Source organism: Equus quagga, chromosome 6, assembly GCF_021613505.1.
Source record: "Equus quagga isolate Etosha38 chromosome 6, UCLA_HA_Equagga_1.0, whole genome shotgun sequence".
Taxonomy (NCBI): domain Eukaryota; kingdom Metazoa; phylum Chordata; class Mammalia; order Perissodactyla; family Equidae; genus Equus; species Equus quagga.
Window position 1 is genome coordinate 57,923,487 of NC_060272.1, and position 15,923 is coordinate 57,939,409.

General features: G+C 41.9%; 1 protein-coding gene across 3 annotated transcripts in view; it reads right to left on the reverse strand.

The window, feature by feature from the left end:
- LCP1 (lymphocyte cytosolic protein 1) overlaps window positions 1–15,923 on the reverse strand; it is a 78,407-nt gene that overhangs the window by 30,840 nt on the left and 31,644 nt on the right. For all 3 annotated transcript variants that reach the window (XM_046664438.1, XM_046664439.1, XM_046664441.1), the window contains 3 exons: window positions 2,024–2,111; window positions 1,245–1,408; window positions 947–1,076 (listed from right to left, as the gene is read on the reverse strand). In XM_046664438.1, the coding sequence (XP_046520394.1) occupies window positions 947–1,076; window positions 1,245–1,408; window positions 2,024–2,087 (358 nt within the window). In that variant the 5' untranslated portion in view covers window positions 2,088–2,111. The remainder of the gene's footprint in view (window positions 1–946; window positions 1,077–1,244; window positions 1,409–2,023; window positions 2,112–15,923) is intronic.

Below are 15,923 nucleotides of genomic sequence, written 5' to 3' on the forward strand. Positions count from 1 at the left end.
GGTTCTGCCTTTAGCCTAGCTGATTTAAACGTAGGATGATCACAGACAATCCTTGCAGTATCTCTGAGCTGCTTTATACAATTATAATGAAATTGCTATGAAATGAAAGCACTTGTGATGTAATCTTTTTTCCTATCAGTAAAGCTGCCAGAAATTGACTTTAGAAATTGTGACAAAACCTCAAGTTATGCCTCACAGTCCAGCGCCGTGCTTCCCAAACTGAGTGTCATTACAAACTACAGTGTCCCTCAGAAGAATCCCGAGGCACAAAGGTTTGGGAAACACTGCTTAGCAGATCAGTCTTGAAAATTCATAATGCACATTTGCATAGCAAAAGGCTGTGAAACTTTCTGTACTTAAAAATAAAAGGCTAAACTTTGTCTTTGCAAGTACAGGTGGTACTTAACCATGAACTTATCTTTAAGATCAACTGATGTTCTGAAGAACTCAGTTTGTGAATTGTTGGATTACTGTACTGTTTGGGCTATCAGGAGTTTCCATTAAGGCTGTTAAATGGCAGCCTTCAGAATATATACACAACTTTCTTCCAAATCAATGAAAACACAATTTTTTTTGACCACTCAGTAAGCATTGAGAATACAGGAAGTTTGGAGGTAGAAGCCTGAGTAGTTAATTTTGTCCATAAGACTTACAAAGGAATTTTGACAGCCTTTAACGTGTTTTTCAAATGCTGATAAGATTATTTGGTGTTGGACCCTACCGAGAGCTCGATCTGCTGGGCCACTTATGAAAGGAAAACAGGCAGTAGTCAATAAACTCATGTTACTTCTTTCTCTGCACCCCTTAGGTTTGAATACCAAGTTTAGAATCTGTAACCCCAGGAGACGTGGATCCCTTCTACATGGTTCCCTCTCCCTCTACCCTCAACTCTCTCCTCATCCCGACACCCTCTGTACCTCCGCTCCCCACGGTTAGTACAGCCTACCTGAATAGGAGTGTTGGGTGCCAACACTAGACTGTTCTGAAGTCCCACCAATTGCACAAATCCCTTCCTTCTTATTGATCGCTTTTCTGAAGGTCTTGGCAACTTCTGTGCTCTTTAGTCCATGAAAAACCTGCAAAAATATAACGTATCTTTAGAAACGCAATCTGTGATCAAGAAAACCACAAAGAAAAGAATACGCAAGGTTGAAGCAAGGAGGGTGGGAACGTATTTCTGGATATTTTTCAAATTGAAGTTCCAAGATTCAAATGCATCTCCTTGTATTCTGCGTCAGACTCACCTTGATAAACTCATCAAAGCTGATCTTCCCATCCTTGTCCAGATCTCCTGTAGCCATTAGGTTCTCCGTAATTTCTCTCACTCTGTATCCAGGCAGAGGCAAGCAGGCAGCCTTGAACAAGTCATTCAACTCATTGCAACTGATGTACCCATTGCCATCAGTATCTATAAGGCAAACGAGGAGCTGAAGTTTCAGGGCAATTCAGGTAACAGCACAACGAGAGAAGGCTAGATGGGAGGTGAGTGCACGGGAGAGGCAATCATTCACGGGTCATGGCCTGACCCCATGCGGGAGTCAGAATCTCACAAGAGGCCTGTTGCTATTGGATACAGGCATTAGCATCGCTTCCAACACCCAAGAATCATAATTTCAAAACAGAGGTTCTGGCAACAGAACCTGAAGAGACTTTTATAGAAACAGATGGGAAAATAAATCACAGGCTTAGAGATACAGAGTAACAAAAAGTATGGAATAGTAGAAAAACAAAGGAAACCAAAGAAAGCAGACAAGATATAAAAGATGAGACTTAGAGGCCATTTCTAGGAAAAGTTACAGGTGGGAAAAGGTCCATATTCCACTTTTGATAGAGAAATTTTGATAGAGATGGCCAATTTTCTTGAAGTAGATCTTTCAAAAATGTTTCCCCAGCATCTCTAACCAATACCACTGTATTCCTGTCACTTCTGCTATTTTGCTTATGTTACCATTTCACTGAATCTGTCCTAAAGCTACACAGTAAAGAAGAGAATTGTGTGACTTGAGGTATCAGGTCTACTCACCAACTTTGGCAAAAGCTTCTCTGAGCTCCATCATTTCTTCATCGGACACTGATCCTCTGGCCATTTTTTATTACTGTAGGCAACAGATCTGCAGAGGGGGAGAACATAAGGAATGACAGTAGTGCATCTTAATTCTTAAAGTACCGCATTAGGAAGCAATTCCTATTTATTAAATGAAGAACTATTCCTCTGCATCTATCATGATATATAAATATCTTTCCAAAATATAAGAAATAGCCTTTTTCTTAACCCTCCATGTGGTGGTCTCTAAAGATGACCCTCACCAATTTCTCCTCTCTTTGTGCATACAGACATAGAATCTGGACTTGAATCTGGGTTGATCCTCTGACTTCTCTGACCATTTAGAAGGCAGTAGAAGCCATGTGTGGGACTAGAAACTTCTGCTTCCTTCTTTTTGAGATGCTCATTCTTGAGATGTTCCCTCCTGGAACCAACTGCCATGCTGTGAGATGTCTAAGCCACATGAAGAAGCCAATAAAGAGAACTGGGTACTCTGGTTAACAGTTCCTGTTGGGCCCCCAGCTGACAGCCAGCATCAACTGCTAGCCACCCAAGTGTGCCATTTTGGGTATTCCAGCCCATTTGAGCCCCTGGATGTCTACAGTCCCCGTCCACATCCCAGCTGTGCCCAGTCAACCACTGGAATCAAGAGAGAGAATAAAATGATCATTGTTTTAAATCAATAAGTTTTGGATTAGTTTGTTACACAGCAATGAGCAACTAAAACACTTAACTTTTACATAAATGTCTTTTTTAGAGATATGATCCTGTTTGTATTTAAAATTAACATTTCGCTAAGCTAACCGACAAATTTTATAACTTCAAAGGAAATTATCAAAGTTCTGTAAATATTTAGGGAAAGAGGAAGGGAATCTGACCCTGTAATAATTCATATATGGGAATCTGAGGGACTTTTTAGGTGTTCTCTTCTCAGAAAGGCTAGGCTTGCTGGGAAACCTAATTCTAGAGCTGGTGCTCATTTCCCCTTCCCATTATTGGGAAGCATTATTGCTGCCCTCTACTGGTTAGAAACAGAATGAAACAGAAAATAGATTCTGCTCTCCATGCCCCTAGCTGGGTAACCCACACCAGCATGTTTCAAATACGAGTTCCATTAAAGCATACTGGATTTCCTGGTGGGAGGGGATAAGTGGGTGGGAGTGTGGAGGATGGGGTATTTCTATGTAGAATTATATTTCAGGCATTTTTTAAATTTTTTGCTTTTTTGCTGAGGAAGATTCACCCTGAACTGTGCCAATCTTCCTCCACTTTAGATGTGGGTCACGACCACAGCATGGCTGACAAGTGGTGTAGGTCTGCACCCAGGATCTGAATCTGCAAACCCAGGCTGCCGAAGTGGAACATGCCGTACTTAACTACTATGTCATGGGGTTGGCCCCTATTTTAGGCATTTTAGTGAAACTATCAATTTTAAAAAATATTTTAAATTTGTGACAGGATGTTGTTTTAAATTGATTTCTTATTCTATATTTTCACATTGTCCTTTACACGCACAAGCACTGTACTTGTTTTCTGTGGCAAAAACAATCACCAAAAAGGAGAACAATTTTAACACTTAAACCTATCGGCCAAAACTGCATTGCACTTAATTTCGCAAATCCACATCCATTATCGACCAACTTACTATCCTGTCATGTACATACATCAGTGGTTTCAAACTTTTGTTGCCCCAGGCAACCATTTGTTAACAGAAACTTACATGTTGAAGTGAACAAATAAAAATAACTCTGCGAGTTGGTTGAAAAAACCCAAATGTCCTCCTGTCTCTACTCTCCCACCTCTTTGTTACCTTATGCACCTGAGGGAACTCCGGGAGCATGATTTGAAAATCGTGGAATTATATATATTGTCATTATTTCAATTCCTTTAAAAATATATTTTATTATCAATAAAAATTTGTTTTACTATTATTTGCTTTATATATCTAAAAAGGTATTGGTCCACTGAGTTCTCTGAAGGCAAGTAAAAACTGATGAGGGCATAAATGTATAAGCAAACACAATCTCATTTACACATCGCAAGAACCCTCAGAGGCAGATACTGGACAGCTGACTTTCTTGCCTTCACTTCCCTTCCTTCTCTTTTTTATCTGTCTGTCTGTCTCTGTCTCCTCTCTCCTTTATTTCTTTTCTTTCTTCATTTTCTTCATTATGTCTTGTACCAAAAACAGTTTGAGCCAAGTTACAAAGATACATCCGAAATTAAGAACTAAACCAGTAAGATTATGTAATCCATGAGAAGGGGAAATATGCAGAGGTGAAATAAAATGTTGGCAGGTAAGAGGTTTATTACTTCAAATACATGGTTAAGACCACAGTTTTCTAGAAGGAGGCTGAAGATCTAGCTCCAAGTTCTCTAAAAGCTAATGCAAAAAGAGAAATATCAGCAGTCACATAACTCACTCTATCTATATGAGACAAATGAACTAATTTTCTTAGGGTTGCAGAACTGGGTCTGATAGCAATACCTTCACCCAGGCCACAAGAAGAGGACACTTGTGGGATGTAGTAAACACAAGTTTTGTGTTTCTTATAACGTCCTCAACGAAGGCTGATGGTGTAGATACATATATTGCCATTTAATAGAGCAGGAAACAGAAGCTCAGAAAAGTTAAGATTCATATCTCAGATCACACAGCTAGGTAGAGGAGCAGCCAGGATTCCAAACCTCAAGTCTTTTCTGGCCCCATGCTATCTGTTCAGTGCCTTCGCATTTCTGTTAGACACTTCATCCATCCATTCGTTCACTTAGCAATTCATCATTAGGTATCTTTAATACATATAGCCTGGGGGAGACTTAAAAACTGTAATGCAGAGAGCCTCTCTAGGTGTTGTAGGAAGCTTTTGCTTTCATGTGTCAAGAAATTGAGGCCTCCGTTTTAAGAAACTAGTATATCACTTTGTACACTTTACTAAATTCTGGTGGCTAATTGGCTTGGCTCTCCTTTATACCCTCCGCCAATACTCCATACATGCATTAGGAGAAGACTCTCCCCCATCCTATTTTAGCAAGGCCTTTGGTAAAATCTGGTCTAAAGCCCTAGAGCTGGATTCCGTTTCTTATTTTTAAGAGTCTTAACTCTTCTTAGTTCATGGATGCTCATGGGATTATGAGATAAATTCATTCATTTAACAACTAGTTTATGTAGATAACATAAATGTATGTGATGCTCTTCATTTCGGGTGAGACATGTCTACACTGACCTAGTTACCCTCAGAGCATGAAACAGTGTTAAAGGTAAGGAGAATGAATGGGATCTCTAAATCTAAACTCGGCCGTATCCTTTGACATCAGAGTTCTAGGTTTTGAAGCACTGTCAGACTCTGATGAGAAATACAAGTAAAGGCAGGAGTGAGACTGCATTTCAGGGGTCAAGAGCAGGGCCGAGGAAGAAAGGAAATAATTATAGTGTTGAATGAAAAAAAAATCTAAAGATCATAGTATGGTAAAAAAAGTAGAGAAAATATTTTAGCATAAAAATTGCAGGGTCCATTCAAACAAAAGACCTAGAAGGGTAAAAAAGGATTATTTTAAAACCATGTGATTTTTAAGCCATGGCAGGTAGGTCAAGATGAAAAGCCTTGAGCATCTGGATAACCACATTTTCCTAAGAGATTTATAAATAGGGAGGATTGACTCAGAGAAGCCAAAGAGTAAGAAGCGTTCAAACGTTTAAAATCCGAAACACTTCAGTGATTTAATAGCTAAAAGAAAAAAGAGTAGATTGAATTAGTTTAAAAAGTGAGTTGGAGAAATAAGAGTTAATAGCCTAAGTCACTGTGATACTGTTTGTTGTTTTGGGCCCAAACATGAAGAGATATCTGGAGAGAGTCTGTTTTATCATCATAAAGTTCTGGAAACACAACTCAACTTTTAGAGACAGAAGGAACCTAAGAAATAATTTATTACAACTCCCTCATTTTATGGATAAGGAGACTGAAAGTCCAATGAGATGAAATGCTCCATCTAGGTACAGGTTCTCAAAGCAATGCCAGGCTAGAGTTTGTAAACGCAGTTGCTGATGAGCAGAGCAGGAAAAGGATGGGCGTACCATTACCAGGGCCATTAAGGTCCATAACTGAGAAGAGACCCTTTAACTAATTGAACTAAATGTGCAAACGGCAGCATTTGCACAAAGCAGAGAAGCAGGAAGAGGAGGTAATTAATGTAAAAACAAGCAGATCAGACCATTTCTAAGAAGGACATAGCTGGGGTTAGAATCAAGTGTTAGATACTTTACACAGTCTATTAATATGTTTGTCTGGAAAAAATATACTCATTTGAATACATGCATATTTGAAGGTATGGGTTACAATAATGTTGGTAAGATTCATAAGGATAATTGGTGGGGTTTCAGTTTGCAAATTATTAGCACCATATTGGCAAGAGACTCTAGAGAAGTTGCTACGGTAATGGGATGTGCTGAGGCATTTGGAGCCTGAAAGAAGTGGCTGAGGAAGGCACATCCCTTCCAGGGCATGAATGGGCGGTTTCTTCGGCACTCCTCTACTGCTCTGCATTAAGCTTTTTATTTTTATTTTTTTTGTGAGGAAGATTGGCTGTGAAATAACATCTATTGCCAATCTTCTTTTTGCTTGAGGACAATTGCCACTGAGGTAACATCTGTGCCAATCTTTCTCTATTTTATGTGGGATGCCACCACAGCATGGTTTCATGAGTGGTGCTAGGTCCACGCCTGGGATCCAAACCTGTGAACCCCAGGCTGCTGAAGCGGAGCAGGCAAACCCAACCACTACGCCACCAGGCTGGCCTCAAGCCTGGTCTTTTATAATGACTGCATCACGGCCCTATGCCCTGCCAGGAACCATTTTAAGATCTTTTGCAAATCAGTGGTGAATTTTGGAATCCCCGTTTCTGAATGACTGCCCAAATCATAAATCTAAGATGCCAAATCTCAAACCATTCATCTAAGTCACGTCTGGTTGCTAGTTTTTCTGTGAGCACTTAAACTTATTAAATCAATAGTTATAGAATCCCAAGACATGTGGCCAAAGAAAGTAAGAGTGGTTCATTTTTATAAGATTATTTTTAAAGTCATAAGAAAATCAAACAACCCCTCAAACTGAAAAAGCCACAAAACCTGTTCAATTCTTTAGGTCAGTGAATTTTGAGTCTCTGCTTAAAAGAGGCTGGTATTTCTCAGATTGGTAGTGGGAGAGAATTTCTGAGAATGATTTCTTATAATAAAAGCACTTGAGTCAAGTTCCCTGAAATCCGAATATAGAACCTATTTGCAGGAGTTTACTATAGAACAGAGCTGTAGAATTTACAGGAGGAAATACGTTCTCCAAAAATAAACGTAAAAACGTAAGCTGAGTTTTCTCTGAGGAGTTTCAGAATTGACGGTGAAAAGCAGCAGCAAGGACGGCAAAGGGCGACCTGCTGGAGCAAGATCCACCTGGGCTTGAATCCTTTCTGAAAGACGATAGTGCTGCACGGGTCAGGATTTTGATTCAATATATTGATGCCCAATTACGTAACTGCCAGGATCAGGGCGGCATCTGTAACCTGGCATCGCATCGCCAAGGGAGTCTTTTGAATGTGCCCTATTTTTCCTGCAACCTGACACAGTGTGTAAAGTAAAACTGGAAACTCAGGACCCAAATTCCTAGCTTTACCTCAATAATTTCTGTCTATATCCGGGGACACAGCACCACTTCCAACACCTCAATGAGCAATGAGTAACCCAAAACAGCGTGTGATCTAGAACATCATTAATACTGCAATCTTTAGCCTGAGACGCTGATGACTAAAGAAATGAAACATAAAATACATAGGACTCTGGAGCAAAAGAAAATACTCACAAGTTTTTGAAAAAGCCATCATGATAAAGTTACATCAGATAAGGAAGGAGCTTTGCTTTCCCTTCACCCTGTCCCCTTCATTTTACAAGGGAGACCACTGTAGGGGATCTAACTATGAGTAATTTACTTTGTACTCTTGGGATATCATTTCTCTATGGATACAGATACTCCAAAGTTTTGCATAAAGGATGATTCTGAAAATGTATTTTAAAAATGACTTTGTTTTTAAGAAATCAAATCATTCTAAGTGGCCTCAGATACAGATGGCCATCTAAAGGGGCTCTCATGAATTCTTTTGTCAAGTCAAAATCTCCTTTAGATTGCTTTTTCTCTCCCTGCAGATGCCCTGATTCTCCAGGGCTGCTGGAGAGGACAGAATTCTTCCTCTGCAGTCCTGGAGGTAAACACGGCAGGCGCGAGGCAGGGCAAGGCTACCCACAGCACAGACTCAGCGGCTCCCTTCTCTCACTGTCTCGGGCCATGAAAACACTCAGGGGAAGCCAGCAGCCAGATTACTCCAAACCTGATGAACCTGATGTTGCTCTGGGAGGCTCCGTGGTTTTGATCACTCAGTTGAGGGGCTTCTGAAGCTGTGTATAGCATAGCACACAGAGCCTGGCTCTGTCATCGACTCAGGAGTGCCCATCTCCCTGCCTCCTCTCCCCCAGCACACCCCTGATGCCTCTGTTTCCTACCAAGTTGCTCAAAGCTATTAAGGATGTGACACAGAGCAAACCTCTCCCCAGCAAAGGGGATACTCCTGGCTGCGGGTTGGTTGGCATCTCCCTCCTTCCCCGGGCTGTAGACAATGATACCCCCTTTCACGTCTTGAAAAACCATAGCTATCCTCCATTTCACATTCTACCACAAGGATTTTAAGATCCAGACCTTCCCCTCCTGAAAGCTCAGGGTATTCCTGGAGCTTTTCAAAAAGCTGAATATTATTGTAGGCTAGTTGATTACCCACTATTGCACGATTTCCTTGATATCAGACATCATTCATTCATTCATTCGTTCATTCATCCTTTCACTCCCCCTGTGAGTTTATGTGCAGAGCACTGCTCTGGTTGCTGGGCTACAAGCATGGGGATCGCCAAGAGTGGGGCTCCAAGAAGCCCACAGCAAAGTCTCAAGTTTCAAATGCAATACAGAGATTATAGCTCCCTTATTGCAAAATGGTTAATACAACGAAAAAAGTTCTGAAGATCAAAAATGAACAAGTGAAAAGGCTAAATACAGGGCTGCAAGGGAAAAAAAAATTAGATAAGCGTAAGAAATAACACAGAAGCTTGTCAGAAATAAAAATATCAAACATCTAAATCAGCCCAAGCAATAAAGGCCTTCAGGTTACCGACACAGTGGTACATCTCCCAGGAAACCATAACTGAAATAACCGGCAGGGAGTGGAGGAAAGTGCAGGGCTCAGGGGTCAGGAGATTGAGGCTACTCCTGTCTGTGTAACAGCAAGCTCCATTTTGCCTCTCTGGGCCTCAATTTCCTCATCTGTAAATTGAGAAATGAAGTCTCTTCCACGTTAAAAGTTCCAAAAGTCTATTCACTAGCTGAGAAGTGTATGCACATTTAGAGTCAGGGTAAGGTGTATTTCAAACGGGCCTCAAAATAGGGGCAGGGGCCAGCAGACGCTGTGGCCGTGGCCCTGATTTGCCTTCTCCGGGAGATGCCTCCTCTGAAATGGACCCAGCATCTCCCAGCCTCACCTGCCTCCTGCTTTTACCTCAGCAGCACAGAAAGCTTCGTCCTCATGCATTCTCCGCACTGACCAAGGCAGATGCCCACCGCTCGGCTGCTCCACCGCTCAGCACAGAGCAGGGAAGTCACTAGCGCAGCTCGTGGGATCTGCTTTCTGGGATGTCACTGTGTACAGCTTAAGACATGCTGATCCAGTCCACTCCTAGTTTCTAGGCAAGACTGTGTGCAAACTGCCCCAGAAAGAGAACCATCTACTATTTTCTTTCAAATATCCAAATAAGGAAATCCTCTCTGGTGTCTCAGATCTCTGCCCTGTAACCTAAATCTTTTCTGATACGATGAAAGCTCCCTCTCTCTTCGGCTATTCTTAGAGGGAATGACAGAACTTGCTCAATTCATAAAAATTCTGTCACATGCCTTGGTGATTGCCACTGGGCCTTTTTAAAAAAATTCCTTTAACTTGTTTTTGGGGGGGCTTAATTTCCAAATTTTTAATAGTTTTCTTGGCTATCTTCTGGGTCTGTGCCAAATTCCCTCAACGAAAACATTAAGAATAACTGAGTCATAGAATGTCGAGGTGAAGGGAACTTAGAGATTATGTGTCGGGCCATTGTCCTGTCACAGAGGAGCGAAATGACACCCAAGTTAAAGGAGGTGCCCAATGTCACAGAGCTCATTGGGACTGGAGTCCACGGCTCCTTATTTTTCCTCTTTCCTTTATAATCAGTTTTCAAACCTAAGAGAGAACGCTGTTCTTTAAGTAAGACATGCTCAACATATATTAGTATATTTCTCCCCTTGCAGGTAACTCATGAATATAATTTCCTGTATCTTTCCTGCGCATGAAAGAGAACTTATTCTAGGTATTGAGAAGGCATTGTCTGGGTCTAGGCTACAAAGAACATGTGCCAAATACTATGCACACATATAACTGGCACCTTCCAGGTTACAATGACCAAGTGGAGGTGAATGGCTCCGGCATTCGTCTGTGTATTCATTCCTGACTTTGCATTAAAGCCTGCTGATTTTCTTTAGCAGCCAAAAAGCAAACCACATGAAAACAAGTCACTCTGAAGCAAAGTGTTCAAAACACAAAATGCCAAATTCATCAGTGAATACTAAAATGACACCCTCAGACTTCTGAAACCAATCAGAAGGGTTTCAGACATTTTGTTCCTCTGACTGTTGGGTGGGGATCAGTGAGCCCTTCCTGCCTGAGCTCTGGTTCAGACTCTGCAGCGTGGCTCTTGCGTCCACATCCATCTCTTCCAGCAGATTATGAGATCGCAGCGTGTAAGTCATCTCACACGCTGCCTCAGTGTCCGGCACATAGCTGGTCCTCGGGAAATGAGTTGTAGATGTGAACGAACAAACCCATGAGCTAAGGGTATACAGGAAGTCTACTCTCACCTCCTTTGAGGAGTTTAACAATAAAATTCTTGGGTACATACTAATCCCTCCCACTGAAAGGTACGAACACCTAGAACAAGGCAAGTGCATTCACAAGAATTCTTCAAGTTTACAGGAAACCACTTAGCTGGAAAAACAACATTGATGAGTTGATATAAGGACTAAAGAGAGGCAAGTGTCCCTAGGCAGTCTTCGAACTAGGCATGGAATGTTCCCTGGTCCCACCCTGCCAGCCACCAGAGGGTTTCCATCTGAGACAGCAGAGCCTGGGGCTGGGCTTCTTCACGTCATTTCTGTAAACCCTGCTGGTGGCCCACAATGCTTGGCAGTGGGCTTTATCTGAGTACATAGTGTCTGACTTTGACTGAGTCCTGCTGAGGTGGGAGGAAAGGGACTGTGGAGACAGGGCAGTGACTGAGAGAAGGGTAAAACCTGCCGGGGGGTATGGACTCAGCGTCCCAGGAGCACACAGGAAATATCAGGAATGGGTGCTAGAGTTCACTTGACTATAATTTGCATATCACTATCTGGACTAGGAAAGTCATCCTCTGGTGATTCTAAATGTCTTCCACTAAGCAAATTCATCTATTTATTTGTACATCTCTTCTTTCAGTAAACATCTGCCAAATACCTACTATACGCCAGGTCTTGGGCTAGATGCCCTGGCCTGTTTAGTAAGAGAGAGACACCAGTCAGTAGAATACAAGATCCATAGGAAGGGGAAACAGCTCTCCCCTGGAGAGCCAAGCATGGCCCCCCAGAAGAAGTGACACTTGACCTGGATTCCCACATATGAGCAGGAGATTGCTTAAAGATCAGTCTTTTTCCTTAGTTGTGTAGGAATGATTAATAGTTATTCTCTTCATAGAAAGTCTGTCTATGTTGAAGTCAGAGAAAACAATAGCTCAAAGACAAAGGAGAAGACAAGCTCATGTTTACTGAGTGGTTACTCAATGCTAAATGTTTTATATGCATTATTGTATCTAATTTCCGCCACAATCCTACGGAGCATTATTATGATGTCCTCTTTATAAATGAGGGAACTGAGATTTAAATAACTAGCCCAGGGTTACATTGCTGTGAACTCGGGAACCCTCCTGCTTATGCCAGAGCCTGGTGGAGGAAGCATCCTACTCTGCCTCCACCCTACAGGCCAACACGATGTGGGCCTCACTGGAGGTAGCTTTCCCAGCGCCTCTGGCCACTGGATTTCTGTATCTCAAGGTTCTATGCTCTCCTTTGGGGTTACTCAGCTCTCACCTCGTGTTAATTAGGGACACACACATTTTTGCAAGATTTTGCTTACAACTGGGGCTCTTCTTGGGTTCTTTGGGGAGTTCTAAATGTCTCCTCTTCACTTCCTCAACATCTTGAGGGAAGAGTTAAGAAGAGTAAGAACACCACCAGGCTTGATCTTGCCCACTCCTGCCTGTGTCCCCTGCCTCTGGTGGACAAAGGGATCCTCTCCTTCAGTAGCCTCCATACCTGTCAACCACTCACATTTAATAAAGAACTAGCCTTGTCTTAGGTACCGGAGACACAAAGATGAATAGTGAAAAATCCTTGTTCTTGAGGGACACAGTCTCGTGCAGGAAAATGGTTATGCAACTTAAAGACCACAGTAATCTTAATACTTTAAAGGTATGATTATCATGGTGCTGTGGGAGCACAGAGCAGGCAGCACTTATCTCTTCCTGAGAAGCACTTAACTCTGCTTCCCCAAAAAAGGTGATGTTGACCACTGAGCTACATCTTAAAGACCCAGTAGTTTCCCAAAGAGAAAAAGTGGAAAGGGCACTCCATTTCTCCACATAAGAGAAAACAGCCTTGCAAAGGGAGGAGACATGCAGGAGCGCACAGAAGAAGTGGGGGTTGGGGGGGTGTTAGCATGACTGGCCCAGGATGTGGGAGGCAGAAAAGAGTTTGGGGAAGTGCCAGCATAGTTCCCTTCCTCATTAGCTGTTGTTTCCAGAAGGAAGACATCGGTGATGTAAACTGTCCTTGCCATCTTCAGTCGCCATGCTTACTGAATTCCTTTTAGGTCATACAAATACTCCTCAGCCTCCTCAAACAGCAAAATGATTCCCTCTAGAAGCCATTTTGCCTTGTTTGTATGTACGTAGCTTCCTCCTTCCATCAACGTCTCCCATTTAGAAAACACAGCCCTGCCAATGAGGAGGGAACTGGATGTGTTAGAAAATAGGCAAATGAGGGCCCCGGAAAGTGAAGTTGCTCCCCAAAGTCTCCAAGTGAGTCACTAGCTAGTCTGAAAAGAGAAGTAGAGGCTCCGGAATCTTAGCTTGGTCTAGGCAAGGGATGGGAAAAACACTAGTCAGTTAGCACTGAAACCACCAAAAGGTGCAAAGAACCCCTTGAGATGCACAGTCCGTGAAATGTACTTTACATCTTAGACATGGATGTAAGAGGATGGAGAGGAGAGTAAGGGGAGGAGTTTTTTCCTCCCCGTGTTTCAAGAATGGCTCAGGCTCCTTAGTCTACAGCCTCACCTATGTGAGAACACGAGCCTCCCCTCTCCCAGCCCGAGCCAGCCTAAGGGCGTTTCAGGTATCCCACAAACCGCATCCAAATACTAATGATTCTATCTTCCTTTATGAAATTAGGTTTGTTATATATGTATATAAAAAAATGAACTAGAAAGCAACATGGTATGGTGAAAAGATGCTGGATTTTCTGTTGCAACTGCTTCTTGCTGTGTGTTTTTGTACATTACTTACATTTTCTGAGACTGTCTTTTCTTATGTAAGAAGGGGATATTAATAACGCAAGCACAGTGCTCACTCCATAGGGTTGTGTTAAAATTGTTTGCATTAAATGAGATAAAGTGTTTAAACTGTATACAACAGTGCTTGGCAAAGGAAAGGAGGAAGAAAGAAAGGGGAAAATAAAAAAGAACTAGAACTTTTACAGAATTATCTTGGGGAACAAACCCATTTCCACTAAAAATTATGTGAAATGTTATGCAGAGTCACCACCTACGATCTACACTTAATTGTCTGTATGTTATGTGTGTGGGGGTGCGTGTAAATCTAGATTTCACATCTGTGCTCTAACTTCAACGTTCTTAGCTTGGCTTGTTTTGGCCCTTGTACCACATTTCTCATCCAGAGTCCTGAAAGTCAGTTTCAAAAGGTATTTCAGAGTTGGTAGGTGATCCCAACTAGAAGTCAACAGCATCAGCATTGGCTGATCTCATGTTGAGTGGTCAAGGAGCGCTGGGCTTACCTCTGCTTGAAATACTGACGGTGGAAAGTACCTTCTAACAGTTGAGGAAGTGTGGCCAGAGTGGGAAAATGTACAGCAATCATAAGAAAACACATTTTCTCTATTGTAGTTTGAGCTAGAAAATCACTGAGACAACGCACAGCAGACCTTTGTATATTAGCAATGATGACAGAAGCTTCTATTTATTCTTAATAATGTGACCTCATTTTTTATGGGCTCCTTGGGGTAGTGTTTTTAGAATTTCTAATGAAAAGTTCATTCTCATAAAAAACAAAATGGGGAGTTACAGATAAATTGAGGCAGACAATTTGTATTAATTTGATGTGCTATTCTTATCTTCACTTTTTTGGAAGCCACAGTTTGGTCGGCAAATATTTACCAACACCAATTTACAATCGGATATGTCATAACATTTCTTTTGTCAAAACTTTAAATAACCAAACAGCCTAGTCTAATACCTTCATAACTCTTATTTTAAGGACTTTGTACCATAAAATCCTCAAGCATTTATTTGTTTTTCAAGTATATGTGGTATACCAGCAGACCCACTGAAAGCAGAGGTGAGGTCTCTGCCTGATGGAAAATGTAGCATTAAGAACAATCATCCAATATTCAGGGGGCTGGCCTGGTGGTAAAGTGGTCAAGTTTGTGCACTCTGCTTCCTGGCCCAGGGTTTTCCAGTTTGGATCCCAGGCGCAGACCTAGCACCACTTATCAAGCCATGCTGTGGCAGGGGTCCCACAATTAAAGTAGAGGAAGATGGGCATGGATGTTAGCTCAGGGCCAATCTTCCTCAGCAAAAAGAGGAGGATTGGCAGTGGATGTTAGCTCAGGGCTAATCTTCCTCAAAAAAAAAAAAAAAGAATAATCATCCAATATTCAGTCACAGAAAGGAATATTTAGACTTGTTAGAAAGCAACTAGTGGATCATGTTAGAGGATATAAAGCAGTTTAAACACCTTTAAGAAACTGTCAATATGAAATAGGAAAGAGGCAAGGTGTGAATCTTGGCCCTGGCACTTACCAGCTCCGTGACCTTAGACTTAACCCTCCCTGAACCTTATTTTGGTCCTCTGTTAGAAGATGATAACATCAAGCTTTTGTGTGGAAATATAAGAGCAAATATATGTCAAGTGCTTAGCCTGATGCCTGGCAAATAGCAAGGGCTCAATAAGTCAGGAGTGATGGTGAATGTGGTAGAGGGAAATATGCAGATAGACGGATAAAATGGGGAAAGGGAAGGGGTAAATGAATCCAAGAACAGAGCTAGGAAACGATAGTCCTTTCCCCTATTTTGTAGATGAGGAAACCGAGCTTCCGAGACCTGCTCAGGCTCCACACTTAGTAACAGACTAGAATAGGAATTAAATCTGCCTCCAGATTTGCCCTCTGCTTTTTTTTTTTAAGGTATATTTTTTGGTGAGGCAGATTGGCCCTGAGCTAACATATGTTGCCAATCTTCCTCTTTTTTTTTTTTTTGCTCCTCAAAGCCCTGGCATATAGTTGTATATCTTAGTTCTAAGTCATTGTAGTTCTATGTGAGATGCCACCACAGCATGGCTTGATGAGCAGTGCTAGGTCCACACCCAGGCCACCGAAGCAGAGCGTGCAAACTTAACCACTCGGCCATGGGGCTGGCCCCTCTGCCCTCTCTTCTTTATATCAAACCT